Here is a 15,885-nt window from a genome sequence, read left to right on the forward strand (position 1 = left end):
ACCAGAAACTAGCACAACACTGTATATACTTCAATAAAGTATGTATGACAATAGTTAGGATATGAAATTTTTTTAATTTAAAAAATGTTTTAAAGTTCTATCACATTCCCTCATACAAAATACACTCTCAATCCATGGAAATGAATTTAATTTTTACTCATGATCTGAATGTTGCAACTGAACAAAAGACAAGCAGCTATCCTTCCTCTTTTTACCAAACAGGCTATTTTGCTCCTACCTTAAATAGTAGGTATAAATAAGAGGAAGGTTATACAAAACAAAGGGTCTCAAACTTTAGTGAGCAAACAGATGACCTTGGTGTTCTTTTAAAATGCAGATTCTGATTTGCTAGGTCTAGAGTGGGGTCTGAGACTTAGGGCGCTTTTTGGGGGGAAGGGGAGATGTTTCAGGAAAGAGGGTACTCTGATTTTGGTTATTCCATCTTGACTAGAAAAACTGCAGAATTTGTAATGTGGCATTAATTGGAGAAATTTTAAAAACTGTATGAAGACATCAACACTATATTTATTTATCTTAAGAAAGTATTCAGTGTCTGAACAGACTGACAGATGTGAATAAGATACTCTCATTAAAAGTTTAGATATCTTGAAAAAGAAACTCAGGATAATTCTGTGTCAATGTGATCTCTTCAATGCTTCATCCAAGTCTGGCTCCATTCTATTTAAGATAATGATGCTTAAGGGAGGGGAAAGAACCTATAATTTTGAGTTCAAATATACTTCTGATCCTTGTACAAATTTTAATAGGCTTCATATATGAACAAGAACCTTTGAAAAGGGAATTGCTGTATACCAGAACCTGTAATATGAAAGGTCACATGTCAGTTTTTGACACTTAAGAGAGTCTACCCAAACTTGATGTGTTCTGCCTTAAAAGTGTTTATATCTTGACTCTTATACTCATCAGGTATAGAATAACCACATCATGACTTCTGCTTCAAAACACAGTTGGAAGAAATTACCTTTTTGTTTGTTAACAGAAAATAGGAAAGTATTACTAATAAAACTTGTATGGTTTTGTTTTTTGGGGTTGTTTTGGTTGGTTTTGGTGGTGGTTTTTGTTTTGTTTGTTTTTATGGGAAAGTGGGATTAACTCTGTAATCTCAGTCTTCGGTTCATAGAATTTTTATAGACTGTAAATGAGAAGTACCATGAATGACAAACCAGTATTATAAAAAAAACACAAAAAAACAGGGGGGCAAGGAGGAGAAAAAGAGAAAGGGGAAAGAAAGACAAGGAAAAGAGAAATATCAAATCATATACTAGCATCAAGTATGTTGACACTTAAACCATGCTTCACATGACCAAACTGGTGACATTTGCACTTTGTGATTATTATATGCAATTTGACACCACACACACACACACACACACACACACCCCACAAGATCCATTCTCCCACTTTGCTCTGTGTCCCAGGAGACTGATTTCAGACTGCATCTCACAGGTTAACTTGCCTGCTGTCTTCCTGGTTTGGATTTATCTAAAGGGAGTCATCAGCAGGGGATCGGAGGTTAGGAGGTGGAAAGGTCAGGAATTATTCCTTAGGCCCTGACTTCAGCTGAGTTCTGACAGCTGTGACACTACAACCGCTGCTTCTAGGTTCAGTTGGATGAGCACTGTTCTAAACTTCCATCCCTCACTCAGGGTCCAATAACACCATCCTGTCCCCCTTTACCTTCAGCCTGGGGAAGATAATGGGATAGCATCCCTCCACTGGCAGTCACTGGGTGCCTCAGGATCTCTTGTCATTCTAGCCCTGCCCTCATCTCTTAATAGCCCCTCATTAACATCTCTTCAAAATCCCAGTTGAATGTGCCATCTGCTTCCTCCTGACTGATACGCAAGGCCTTCTCTATTGTAACAAGTGGGGTGGCTAAAGGCAAGCAAGTACAAGAAATATTAGGAAACTTCCACTTGCTAAAAAGTTCAGTTGATGAGAGAACAGTGCCAATGAGGCCATAATGTGTATCTGGCTGTGCTCCAGGCTCACAGGCTATATCCCTGACCAGCCATTTTACACACCATCAGTTACAAGGAGGACCATGCCAAAAAGGACACGGGAGTCTGTGCCAATCCTACTTCTGGGAACATAATTCAAAGACGAGCTGTTCAATTGAGATAGCTTCAAAATCATCTTTGTTCCCAAAGAACAGATTTTGTGATTCTAGTGAAAATTTTATACAGGCTATTTGAAATAATAAAACCATCCCTGTCAATATCTTTATCAAAAATATACTTTCATTTTGTTACTTTGTCATTAATTCCTAATGACATAGGTTAAAAGTCAAGATGATCAAAATATGCCTTATATTGGCAATTGGACTCGGGACTTATAAGAATATATATTCAACTTGTTTCTTTAAAATTTTCCAACTGTTGTGATTAAATGAATGAAACTACATAACACTGTCTAGAAGATAAGCAGTTAAATTTTTATTTATTTAAAGTGATTTTCTGATTATCAAGTATGAATGACAAATTTTCAGTGTATATACTCTGTTCTCCTCAGTACAGTTACCTTCTAAAACCACATTGTAATAGGCCATTGTAGATATAGCACTGTATTAATATTGATATACTGGGCTTACTTCCATGGTGTTAATTTTATGTGATTTGAATACATGGGAGAGGGGGAGCGACTTCTGTCCGTTTTTTGGAAATCAGTCTCTGAGACTGTCTACTATGAGCATGAAAAAGAACTATTTCTACTAAAATTGAATTGTGCTGTAATACTAAAGCAAAATATAATCTCCTCACTAATAATGGCGTAATGCTAAGATCACCCATAAGATACGAGCAGTTTTCATACATGGTATTCTTAATCATTTTCATGAAACACAACCTGAATTTTATTTGTTAACAAAGGCTTTTGAGACATTTTGATAAGGTCAACAGAAAGCACAGTCTTTTAACATTAGGTGATCAACTTTGTGACAATAGCAGGACCGGCAGACCTAATGGAATAATAGCCTGCAGGGTCCAGCTAAATATAATATACAAATGTAATCAACCCTATGATGACTATTCAGAAGTAATCCCTTTAGCTTTGAACTGCAACACATATTTCAACAAAGCAAAAACCTTTTGAAGAAATTCTCTGCAGACCACACTGATACAATACATCCTTCATATCCTGCTCTACGTGTTTGCTGCTTATAGTGAGTTTTAAATTTAAGGTAATGACTGTTGTATATTCATGTGAGCATACAACAATACTTTTGATTTGTTGTGGAAAGGTTGAATCCATTACCAGGGGTCTAGTCTATAAACTCTGACACAACCTTTATGTATGAGTTATTATTTACCTTTTTCTAGTAAGGCCACTAAAAATGTTTTGCATGACGAAATGATAAAAATTCATTCACCTTTTCAGTCACAAAACTACCAGGTAGCATCTCTCCCATTTCAACTTATACTCCCCTATAGATAACGTTTTTTAAAATCTCATTTATATGTAGTACTGTATTATATGAAAATTATATGCCATTGTTTTCAAGTAAAGGAATGGGTTTGTAGGTTTATTGCAATTCAGCATCGTTGACTTATTCTATTGCTCTTTGGTACAAGGTAGCCTAGAATGTGGTAAACTGAGATCCTTTTGTTGCCCACTTGGGGGAATCTACCCTTTGAGAGTCTTTACTATTAGCAACAGGGAAGTGCCTATTTCTATTGAAATGGTAGACGGTGTAAGCAAATACCAAACTCTCAGCTTTGCACTGGTTCTGGTCTCCCTTGCTGGAGTGATATGGGTCCTAATCTTCCAGCTTCCTTGAAGATCAAACATCTCAAATCATACCCTAAGAACAGACCCACAACAGGAAACCTAGGTTAGGAATCAAAATGAGTGCTTTTCCAAGCTGGAACCAAGAGTCAACAATCCCATGATGCTCACCTTGTTGCAAATGAACAGAAGTCTCAGAAAACCTGAATGATAACGTCAAATATTCCCCTGTATAAATTAACCTTTGCTAAGGTTTCCTAACTCAGCAAGTATCAATGTCTTTTTTTTAAACTAGCAATTGTGGCCCAAGTTGAGTAAAAGAATAGCTGCAGATGTAGCTATTCTTCTCAGAGAATCTACATGAAAACTGTTCCACAATAAAAATCACCTTTGCTGAGCATCTGAGGAATGAATGCTAAACAATTATTTGAGACCAACCAGGCATAATTTCAAACTTGGAAAATCCAGGAACAATTTCTCCAATTTAAAAAATATTGTTACATCCTGCCAAACCAAAGAGAATGCTGAGTTTAAGACATTAGATAGTATAAAACAGGCATTAGTATGTCAGGATGGTTCTCTGTATTGCGGTGCAATCAAAATATTAAACTGAGAAGCCCAGCATAGTTCTTTACTTCAAAAGGTGATGGAATATATCAGTTAAAGTAAAGGCTAAGCTACTATTACAAAGAGTCCCAAAAGTACAGTAGCTTAAGAATATAGAAGTTTGTTTCTTCCTTAATCCTGAAGTGAGCTGTCTACATTTACAAGGTAGTCCCACAGGCATTCAGGGGACCATGACCTTCTGTCTTATTGTTTCACCATCCCCCAGGGCAGGGTTTCTCAATATAGCACTATAAAAATTTTGAGCTGGATGATTTTTTTTGTTGGAGAGAAGGGTGGGGAATGGCTGTCATGAGCACTGTAGGATATTAAGCAGCATTCCTGGTCTCTACCCACTAGATGCCAGTAGCACTTCCACTGACCAGTTTTGATGACAAAAATATCTCCAGATATTTCCAAATCTGCCCTGTGGAGCAAAATCATCCCAGTTGAGAACCATTAACTTGGATGTTGTTATTGTCTGCATGGTTGAAACTGAATCATAAATTTCCATGTTCAAGATTGAGGAAAATGGGAAGTTTAAGGAGAAATGAATGCCCAATGCCTAATGCTCAGGCCCAGAAGCAGTATGTATCATTCTGTCCACATTCATTGATGAGAACTTACTCATGTGTCTTCAACAAAATATGTATATGTTGATTGGAAAGATTTAGTAGAGTGCAAAAAAACTGATAAGTGAAAGACAGAAGGAATTACTAGAGCTGTGTCTTGTGTAGGCAAGAGAGGATGAGATCTAGTGAAGACCTAGAGGGGTTGACCTTAGATGGGAGTATGGGAGACATGAAGCATATAGAACAGAAACAAGTAAGTAACTCTTGACACAGCTTGTGGAAGCTTTTTCCTACTATGTTATATTTCCTCTATGAAACTGGAAAATAAATCATCAGCTGAGAATGATAATGAATATAGAGAGTTGGAGGTTTGAGAAAATGGAAGAAAGAGTAAATGTCATCTAGGAGAGTGGAAGAATGAATGGACTAGGAACATTTAATAGGATGGCCTTAAAGTATTGAGTTCCCCCTAATGTCAGTGACCATGAATTTAAAGTGAGACCCACTTGTATGTTTTTCCAGCCACACAGAGCCTTACACTGCGGGAGAGGAATAGGAAGAGAGTTGGATTTAACTGGGATTATAGTTTTGTCAAGAGAATATAACAAAGTGAGAAAAAAAGGGTAAGGAAGTCAGCCTATATGCAAGAGGGTGAATGACCATGGAGTTTAAATGGTACAAAGAAGGGAAAGAAGAAATCCAAACAGGGAGGAACAATGAAAAGATAGTAGAATTGGAAGTCTCAGTGGGGTTGAAGAATTGCTACTGGTGGGGTAATAGAGGGAGTGATCCAGAAAAAATAAAAGCTGGCAGTCTACTAGTTGAATGCATAAAACTGAGTTTGAGGGGGGCTTGTAATTACAGGTAATGAAAAAGTCTGAGAATAAGCATGGGAATTAATGGCTATGGTAAGGTAAAGGACAAGATCTAAAAGAACAGAGCTCAAGGAATTGAGATCCAGGGTGAAAGACTCTTCTAAACATACACTTAAATTGCTAAATTAAGAAAGTAGTGGGAAATTGACAATGAGCCAATGATGAAATGAACTGAGAACAATCCAGTTGCAGGCAGATCACAGCAATAGTTGATTATATAAACTGATGATGTGAGTTTTAGGAAGGGAAGAAGGGAGGGCAAATACACTGAAAGAGAACAATAAGGAGGAGGACACCTGCCCATCTCCAAGTACCATGGTAAGAGGACTGATGAAAAGAAAAACAAGAAGGGCTTCTGGGCTAGCAGTATCCTCAGAGGGCAGCCAAGATTCTGTCAGAGCAAGAAAGTAGAAGGAATTTCAGAAAATAAAGTGAGAATATAGTGGAAATGTTTCAGGAGTTGTGGTACGTGGGATATGAGGACAAAATATGAAATATGCAGAACTTTATGAAAAGTAGAATGCAGGAAATGAAAGGGGACCTGGACACTGAGGCCTGTTATAAGCAAGGATAAAGAACGTCTTATTAGATGAGTGCATTCAAGTCAAAAGTAGAAGGGTAGGAGACCTTCAAGATGGCTGAAGAGGAAGCTGTGGAGATCACCTTCCTCCCCACAAATATGTCAGAAATACATCTACACGTGGAACAACTCTTACAGAACACCTACTGAATGCTGGCAGAAGACCTCAGACCTCCCAAAAGGCAAGAAACTCCCCACGTACCTGGGTAGGGCAAAAGATAAAACAGGGACGGGACCTGCACCACTGGGAGAGAGCTGTGAAGGAAGAAAAGTTTCCACACACTAGGAAGCCCCTTCACTGGTGGAGATGGGGGGTGGCGGGCGGGGGGAAGCTTCAGAGCCACAGAGGAGAGCACAGCAACAGGGGTGCAGAGGGCAAAGTGGAGAGATGCCCACACAGAGGATCATTACCAACCAGCTCTCACCAGCCTGAGAGGCTTGTTTGCTCACCTGCCGGAGGGGTGAGGTCTGGGAGCTGAGGCTCAGGCTTCAGAGGTCGGATCCCAGGAAGAGGACTGGGGTTGGCTGTGTGAACACAGCCTGAAAGGGGATAGTGCACCACAGCTAGCTGGGAGGGAGTCTGGGAAAAAGTCTGGAACTGCCTAAGAGGCAAGAGACCATTGTTGCACGGTGCGCGAGGAGAGGGGATTCGGAACACCACCTAAACAAGCTCCAGAGACTGCGCTAGCCACGGGTATCAGTGTGGGCCCTGGAGATGGGCATGAGACGCTAAGGCTGCTGCTGCAGCCACCAAGAATCCTGTGTGCGAGCACAGGTCACTATCCACACCTCCCCTCCCGGGAGCCTGAGCAGCCCACCACTGCCAGGGTCCCATGATCCAGGGAAAACTGCCCTGGGAGAACACATGCCATGCCTCAGACTGTTGCAATGGCATGCAGACCTCTGCCACAGCAGGCTCTCCCCGCATTCTGTACCCCTCCCTCTCCCCAGCCTGAGTGAGCCAGAGCCCCCTAATCAGCTGCTCCTTTAACCCCGTCCTGTCTGAGCAAAGAACAGACGCCCTCAGGTCACCTACATGCAGAGGCAGGGCCAAATCCAAAGTTGAACCCCAGGAGCTGTGCAAACAAAGAAGAGAAAGGGAAATCTCTCCCAGCAGCCTCAGGAGCAGCGGATAAAGTCTCCACAATCAACTTGATGTACCCTGAATTAGTGGAGTACCTGAGTAGACAACGAATCATCCCAAAATTGAGGTGGTGGACTTTGGGAACAACAATATATATATTTTTTTCCTTTTTCTCTTTTTCTGAGTGTGTATGTTTATGCTTCTGTGTGTGATTTTGTCTGTATAGCTTTGCTATTACCATTAGTCCTAGGATTCTGTCTGTCCTTTTTTTTTTTTTTTTGGATAGTTTTGTGTTTTTTTTAGTATACTTTTTAGTGCTTGTTATAATTGCTGGATTTGTTTTTTGGTTTAGTTGCTCTCTTCTTTCTCTTTTTCCTTTTTTTCTTTTTAAAATTAATTTTAAATTTTTTTAATTTTTAATATTTATTTTAATATCTTTTATTTTATTTTTCCTTTCTTTCTTTTTTCTCCCTTTTCTTCTGAGCCATGTGGCTGACAGGGTCTTGGTGCTCCAGCTGATGTCAGGCCTGTGCCTCTGAGGTGGGAGCGCTGAGGTCAGGAAATGGGTCCACCAGAGACCTCCCAGCTCCACATAATATCAAACGGCAAAAGTGCTCCCAGAGATCTCCATCTCAATGCCAAGACCCAGCTCCACTCAACGACCAGCAACTTCCAGGGCTGGACACCCTATGCCAAACAACTAGCAAGACAGGAACACAACCCCACCCATTAGCAGAGAGACTGCCTAAAATCATAATAAGTTCACAGACACCCCAAAACACACCACCAAACGTGGTCCTACCCACCAGAAAGACAAGATCCAGTCTCATCCACCACAATGAAGGCACTAGTCCCATCCACCAGAAAGCCTACGCAACCCACTGAAAAAACCTTAGTCACTGGGAGCAGACACCAAAAACAATGGGAAATACAAACCTTCAGCCTGCATAAAGAGACCCCAAACACAGTAAATTAAGCAAAATGAGAAGACAAAGAAACACACAGCACATGAAGGAGCAAGATAAAAATCCACCAGACCAAACAAAGGACAAGGAAGTAGGCAGTCTACCTGGAAAAGAATTCAGAGTAATAACAGTAAAGGTGCTCCAAAATCTTGGAAAGAGAATGGAGAAAGTACAAGAAATGTTTAACAAGGACCTAGAAGAACTAAAGAGCAAACAATGTTGAACAACACAATAAATGAAATTAAAAATTCTCTAGAAGGAATCAATAGCAGAATAACTGAGGCAGAAAAATGGACACGTGACCTGGAAGATAAAATAGTGGAAATAACTACTGCAGAGCACAATAAAGAAAAAAGAATGAAAAGAATGGAGGACAGTCTCAGAGACTTCTGAGACAACATTAAACACACCAACATTCACATTATAGGGGTCCCAGAAGAAGAAGAGGAAAAGAAAGGGACTGAGAAAATATTTGAAGAGATTAGACTTGAAAACTTCCCTAATATGGTAAAAGAAATAGTCAATCAAGTCCAGGTAACGCAAAGAGTCCCATACAGGTTAAATCCAAGGAGAAACACACCAAGACATGTATTAATCAAACTATCAAAAATTAAATGCAGGGCTTCCCTGGTGGTTCAGTGGTTGAGAGTCTGCCTGCCGACACAGGGGACATGGGTTCGTGCCCGGGTCCGGGAGGATCCCACATGCTGCAGAGCGGCTAGGCCCGTGAGCCATGGCCACTGAGCCTGCATGTCTGGAGCGTATGCTCTGCAATGGGAGAGGCCACAACAGTGAGAGGGCCACGTACCACAAAAAAAGAAAAAAAATTAAATGCAAAAAACAAATATTAAAAGCAACAAGGGTTAAAAAACAAATAATACATAAGGGAATCCCCATAAGGTTAACAGCTGATCTTTCAGCAGAAACTCTGCAAGCCAGAAGGGAGTGGCAGGATATATTTAAAGAGATGGAGAAAAACCTAAAACCAAGATTACTCTACCCAGCAAGGATCACATTCAGATTTGAGAGAAAAATTAAAACTTTTACAGACAAGCAAAAGCTAAGAGAATTCAGCACCACCAAACCAGCTTTACAACAAACTAAAGGAACTTCTCTAGGCAGGAATCACAAGAGAAGGAAAAGTTCTACAATAACAAACCCAAAACAATTAAGAAAATTGTAACAGGCACACACATATCGATAATTACCTTAAATGTAAATGGATTAAATCCTCCAAGCAAAAGACAGACTGGCTTGAATGGATACAGAAACAAGACCTGTATGTATGCTCTCTACAGGAGAGCCACTTCAGACCTAGGGACACAAACAGACTGAAAGTGAGAGGATGGAAAAAGATATTCCATGCAAATGGAAATCAAAAGAAACCTGGAGTAGCAATTCTTGTATCAGGTAAAATAGACTTTAAAGACTATTTCAAGAGATAATGAAGGACAGTACACAATGATCAAGGGATCAATCCAAGAGGAAGATATAACAATTGTAAATATTTATGCACCCAACATAGGAGGACCTGAATACATAAGGTAAGTGCTAACAGCTGTAAAAGGGGAAATAGACAGTAACACAATAGTAGTAGGGGACTTTAACACCCCACTTTCACCAATGGACAGATCATTCAAAATGAAAATAAATGTGGAAACACAAGCTTTATATGACACATTAAACAAGATGGAGTTAATTGATATTTGGAAGACATTCCATCTAAAAACAACAGAATACACTTTCTTCTCAAGTGCTCATGGAACATTGTCCAGGATAGATCATATCTTGGGTCACAAATCAAGCCTTGGTATATTTAAGAAAATTGAAATTGTATCAAGTATCTTTTCTGATCACAATGCTGTGACACTAGATATCAACAACAGGAAAAAATCTGGAAAAAATACAAACACATGGACGCTAAACCATACACTACTTAATAATCAAGAGATTACTGAAGAAATCAAAGAGGAAATCAAAAAGACCTATAAACAAATGACAATGAAAACATGATGACACAAAACCTATTGGATGCAGCAAAAGCAGTTCTAAGAGGGAAGTTTATAGCAATAAAATCCTACCTCAAGAAGCAAGAAACATCTCAAATAAACAACCTACCCTTACACCTAAAGTAATTAGAGAAAGAAGAACAAAAACCCCAAAGTTAGCAGAAGGAAAGAAATCATAAATATCAGATCAGAAATAAATGAAAAAGAAATGAAGGAAACAATAGCAAAGATCAATAAAACTAGAAGCTGGTTCTCTGAGAAGATAAACAAAATAGATAAACCATTAGCCAGATTCATAAAGAAAAGAAAGGAGAAGGCTCAAATCAATAGAATTAGAAACGAAAAAGGGGAAGTAACAGCTGACACTGCAGACATACAAAGGATCATGAGAGATTACTACAAGCAACTGTATGTCAATAAAATGGACCACCTGGAAGAAATGGACAAATTCTTAGAAAAGCACAACCTTCCAAGACTGAACCAGGAAGAAATAGAAAATATGAAAAGACCAATCAGAAGCACTGAAATTGAGACTGTGATTAAAAATCTTCCAAAAACCAAAAGCCCAGGACCAGACAGCCTCACTGGCAAATTCTATCAAACATTTGAGAAGAGCTAACACCTATCCTTCTCAAACTCTTCCAAAATAGAGCTGATGTAGGAACACTCCCAAACTCATTCTATAAGACCACAATCACCCTGATACCAAAACCAGACAAAGATGTCACAAAGAAAGAAAAGTACAGGGCAATATCTGTGATGAACTTAGATGCAAAAGTCCTCAACAAAATACTAGCAAACAGAATCCAACAGCACATTACAAGGATCATACACCATGGTCAAGTGGGGTTTATCCCAGGAATTCAAGGATTCTTCAATATATGCAAATCAATCAATGTGATACACCATATTAACAAACTGAAGCATAAAAACCATATGATCATCTTAATGGATTCAGAAAACGCTTTTGACAAAATTCAACACTCATTTGTGATAAAAAACCCTTCAGAAAGTAGGCATAGAAGGAACTTACCTCAACATAATAAAGGCCATATACGACAGACCGACAGCCAACATCATTCTCAATGGTGGAAAACTGAAACCATTTCCACTAAGATCAGGAACAAGACATGGTTGCCCACTCTCACCACTATTATTCAACATAGTTTTGGAAGTTTTAGCCACAGCAATCAGAGAAGAAAAAGAAAAAATAGGAATCAAAATCAGAAAGGAAGTAAAACTGTCACTGTTTGCAGATGACATGATCCTATATGTAGAGAATCCTAAAGATGCTACCAAAAAATTACTAGAGCTAATCAATGAGTTTGGTAAAGTAGCAGGATACAAAATTAATGCACAGAAATCTCTTGCATTCCTATACACTAATGATGCAAAATCTGAAAGAGAAGTTAAGGAAACACTCCCATTTACCATTGCAACAAAAAGAATAAAATATCAAGAATAAACCTACCTAAGGAGACAAAAGACCTTTATGCAAAGAACTATAAGACACTGATGAAAGAAATTAAAGATGATACAAACAGATGGGGAGATATACTATGTTCTTGGATTGGAAGAATCAACATTGTGAAAATGACTATTCTACCCAAAGCAATCTACAGATTCCATGCAATCCCTGTCAAATTACCGATGGCATTTTCCACAGAACTAGAACAGAAAATTTCACAATTTGTATGGAAACACAAAAGACCCTCAATAACTAAACCAATCTTGAGAAACCAAAACAGAGCTGGAGGAATCAGGCTCCCTGACTTCAGACTGTACTACAAAACTACAGTAATGAAGACTGTATGGTCCTGGCATAAAAACAGAAATGTAGATCAATGGAACAGAATAGAAAGCCCAGACATAAACCCACACACATGTGGTCACCTTATTTTTGATAAAAGAGGCAAGAATATACAATGGAGAAAAGACAGCCTCTTCAATAAGTGGTTCTGGGAAAACTGGACAGCTACATGTAAAAGAATGACATTAGAACACTCCCTAACACTATACACAAAAATAAACTCAAAATGGATTAAAGGCCTAAATGTTAGGCCAGACATTAGAAAACTCTTAGAGGAAAACACAGGCAGAACTCTCTATGATATAAATCACAGCAAGATCCTTTTTGACCCACGTCCTAGAGAAATGGAAGTAAAAACAAAAATAGACACATGGGACGCAATGAAACAAAAGCTTTTGCACAGCAAAGGAAAACATAAACAAGACAAAAAGATAACCCTCAGAATGGGAGAAAATATTTTCAAATAAAGCAACTGACAAAGCATTAATCTCCAAAATTTACAAGCAGCACAGGCAGCTCAATATCTAAAAAACAAACAACCCAATCCAAAAATGGGCAGAAGACCTAAATAGACATTTCTCCAAAGAAGATATACAGATTGTCAACAAACACATGAAAGATTGCTTAACATCACTAATGATTAGAGAAATGCAAATCAAAACTACAATGAGGTATCACCTCACACAGGTCAGAATGGCCATCTTCAAAAAATCTACAAACAATAAATGCTGGAGTGGGTGTGGAGAAAAGAGAACCCTCTTGCACTCTTGGTGGTAGTGTAAATTGATACAGCCACTATGGAGAACTTTATGGAGGGTCCTTAGAAAACTAAAAATAGAACTACCATATGACCCAGCAATCCCACTACTGGGCATATACCCTGAGAAAACCATAATTCAAAGAGACTCATGTACCAAATTGTCATTGCAGCTCTATTTACAATAGGCAGGACATGGAAGCAACCTCAATGTCCATCGATAGATGAATGGATAAAGAAGATGTGGCCCATATATACAATGGAATATTACTCAGCCATAAAAAGAAATGAAATTGAGTTATTTGTAATGAGGTGGATAGACTTAGAGTCTGTCATACAGAGTACAGTAAGTCAGAAAGAGAAAAACAAATACCAAATGCTAACACATATATATGGAATCTAAAAAAAAAAAAAAAGTGGTCATGAAGAACCTAGGAGCAGGACAGGAATAAAGATGCAGATGTACAGAATCGACTTTAGGACATGGGGAGGAGGAAGGGTAACCCTGGGATGAAGTGTGAGAGTGGCATGAACTTGTATATACTACCAAATGTAAAATAGATAGCTAGTGGAAAGCAGCCACATAGCACAGGGAGATCAGCTCAGTGCTTTGTGACCACCTAGAGGGGTGGGATAGGGAGAGTGGGAGGGAGATACAAGAGGTAGGAGATATGGGGATATATGTATATGTACAGCTGATTCACTTTGTTATAAAGCAGAAACTAACACACCATTATAAAGCAATTACACTTCAATAAAGATGTTAAAAAAAGTAGAAAGGCAGATATGAAAGTTAAGTAATAAATTAATATTTCTGTTTATGTCTAAATTTTCCATATCATATTTGATTATTTGGTTACTTTATATTGCTCTCTAAATTAATTGTCCTTCAGAGTTTTGCTTTAACAAGTCATCTTATCCCCAAACAGTGGCTGTTCCATTTGCCATTTCATATATCACAAGAATTCTGTGGGTTAGGAATTCGAACCTGGCTTGGCTAGACATCCATTTAGGTTACCCAATGATAATACTCAACTGACAGATGGGTTGATCTGAAGGATCCAAGAAAGTTTTACTCACATAGTGGAGCTTTGGCAGGATAGCTAGAAGGCTGGGCTCAGCTGGGACTGTCAACTGGAGCATCTGTACATGGTCTCACCAGGATGACAATCTCAGGGTGGTAAGACTTCTTATATGGCGACTGGCAAATATCCTAAGAGAACCAGGAGGAAGCAGCACAGCCTTTTCTTATCTAGGTTTGGAAGTCATGCAGTCACTTCCTCCACATTCTATTGATTACAAACTAGTACTATGCCTAGCCCAGTTTCAAGAGGAGGGCAATTGGATTCCACCTCTTGAAGGGGAAGTGGCAAGAACATACTTTTGAGGAACGTGTAGAGTGGGAGATATCATTGTGGCCATCTTTGACCGATATAATCTGCACTGGTGATACAAGTTATACATAAACTTTTGTCATACAGGTGATAAGGGTAGAGACCCCTGAAAAGAGATTCCCACGTTCAAACTCAAAAGAACTGTAAATTCTATTTGTGATAAGACATTAAATGTATACATCTTTTTATTTTAGGAGAGTCTAGAAGATCCACAATGGAAAGTTTATATCAAACCTCAGATTTTTCAGAAGAGGACCTCAGTGGGTATGATAAATCTAGTTAAACTTTCTATTAAGTATCGACATTATGCAAGATACTAAGTATAATGTAATTCTCCAAACACAAAAAAGTAACTTCATCTAACACTTGATAAGCTAATACTGAAACACTGGTTAAAAAAAAAAAAGAAAGAAATCCTAGAGGTACTTTTAAATAATACATAAGGTTAAGTACTTTTAAGCTATGTCTAAAAATTACAGAATACAAAATCCAGTCGACCCTTGAACAACATGGAGGTTAGGGATGCCAACCCTCCCCACAATCAAAAATATGCATATAACCTATAGTCAGCCCTCCGTATACATATTTGAATCTGCAAATGCAGATTCAACAGCCACTGATTGTATAGTACTGTACTATTTACTATTGAAAAAAGTCTGCATGTAAGTGGACTCCCACAGTTCAAAACCATGTTATTCAAGGCCAATTGAAATATCTTAAAAGCAAGGTTTTTTCGGGTTTTTTATTTTTTTTGCTTTTTAGTCCAATATAAAATTTAATTTTATAATTTATTTTTTTCCAGATAATCAAAAAAAATTAGACTTAAACCAACTTTTGACTCAACAACAAATCAGGAAGTAATTTATCATGTCACTTCAGTCTTCAATACCTGTAATATGAGTATGTTACAAATAATACAGTTATAATAAAACTATGACTATATTTTCATTGGATTTTGTATTATAATTTGCTACTACAAATTTAAAACATCTAAATCCATGAACATTAAATATATCCCAAATGCTTAGAAATATCAATAATTATCCATAAGCTAAACTGTAAAATTTTCCTCTTATCCATTATTCTACCAGAAATAGTGCTATTATACTTAATCTTAGCCAAAAGACTGAGAAGCAATAGAAATAATGCTATTATAGAATCAAAATTTGGTTGTGTCTAATGAGAAAATTCTTTTAAGCTTAAGGAAGTTTATGCTGAATAAAGGTAGGAAAAGATTTACTAAAATTCCTGGGAACCTTTTCAACATATGTAAAAGGATTATAACAAATAGAGACTATCATACTGATAAGTACTGCTCAAAACAGTCTGCTTCACCCAGGTAAAGGAAAACTCTGTTTCCTCTATTTGCCCCACTTCTGGCACCAAATGTGTGAGTTTTTCCACTCCAGTTCTCAGCAGACACTGACTGGGTGTCTTACAATTTAACTTAATTCTGACACTAACTGCCAGGAGTTGGCACAGACCACAGATT

At 38.2% G+C, this 15,885-nt stretch overlaps 1 protein-coding gene across 1 annotated transcript in view; it reads left to right on the forward strand.

Annotated features, from left to right (window-relative positions):
* TTC29 (tetratricopeptide repeat domain 29) overlaps positions 1-14,924 on the forward strand; it is a 255,598-nt gene extending 240,674 nt beyond the window's left edge. Inside the window, exon 12 of the mRNA XM_079920595.1 lies at positions 14,588-14,924. Within this exon, the coding sequence (XP_079776721.1) occupies positions 14,588-14,676 (89 nt within the window). The 3' untranslated portion in view covers positions 14,677-14,924. The remainder of the gene's footprint in view (positions 1-14,587) is intronic.
* Positions 14,925-15,885: the final 961 nt, after the last annotated feature.

This window comes from Stenella coeruleoalba (assembly GCF_951394435.1).
Source record: "Stenella coeruleoalba genome assembly, chromosome: 4".
Taxonomy (NCBI): Eukaryota; Metazoa; Chordata; class Mammalia; order Artiodactyla; family Delphinidae; genus Stenella; species Stenella coeruleoalba.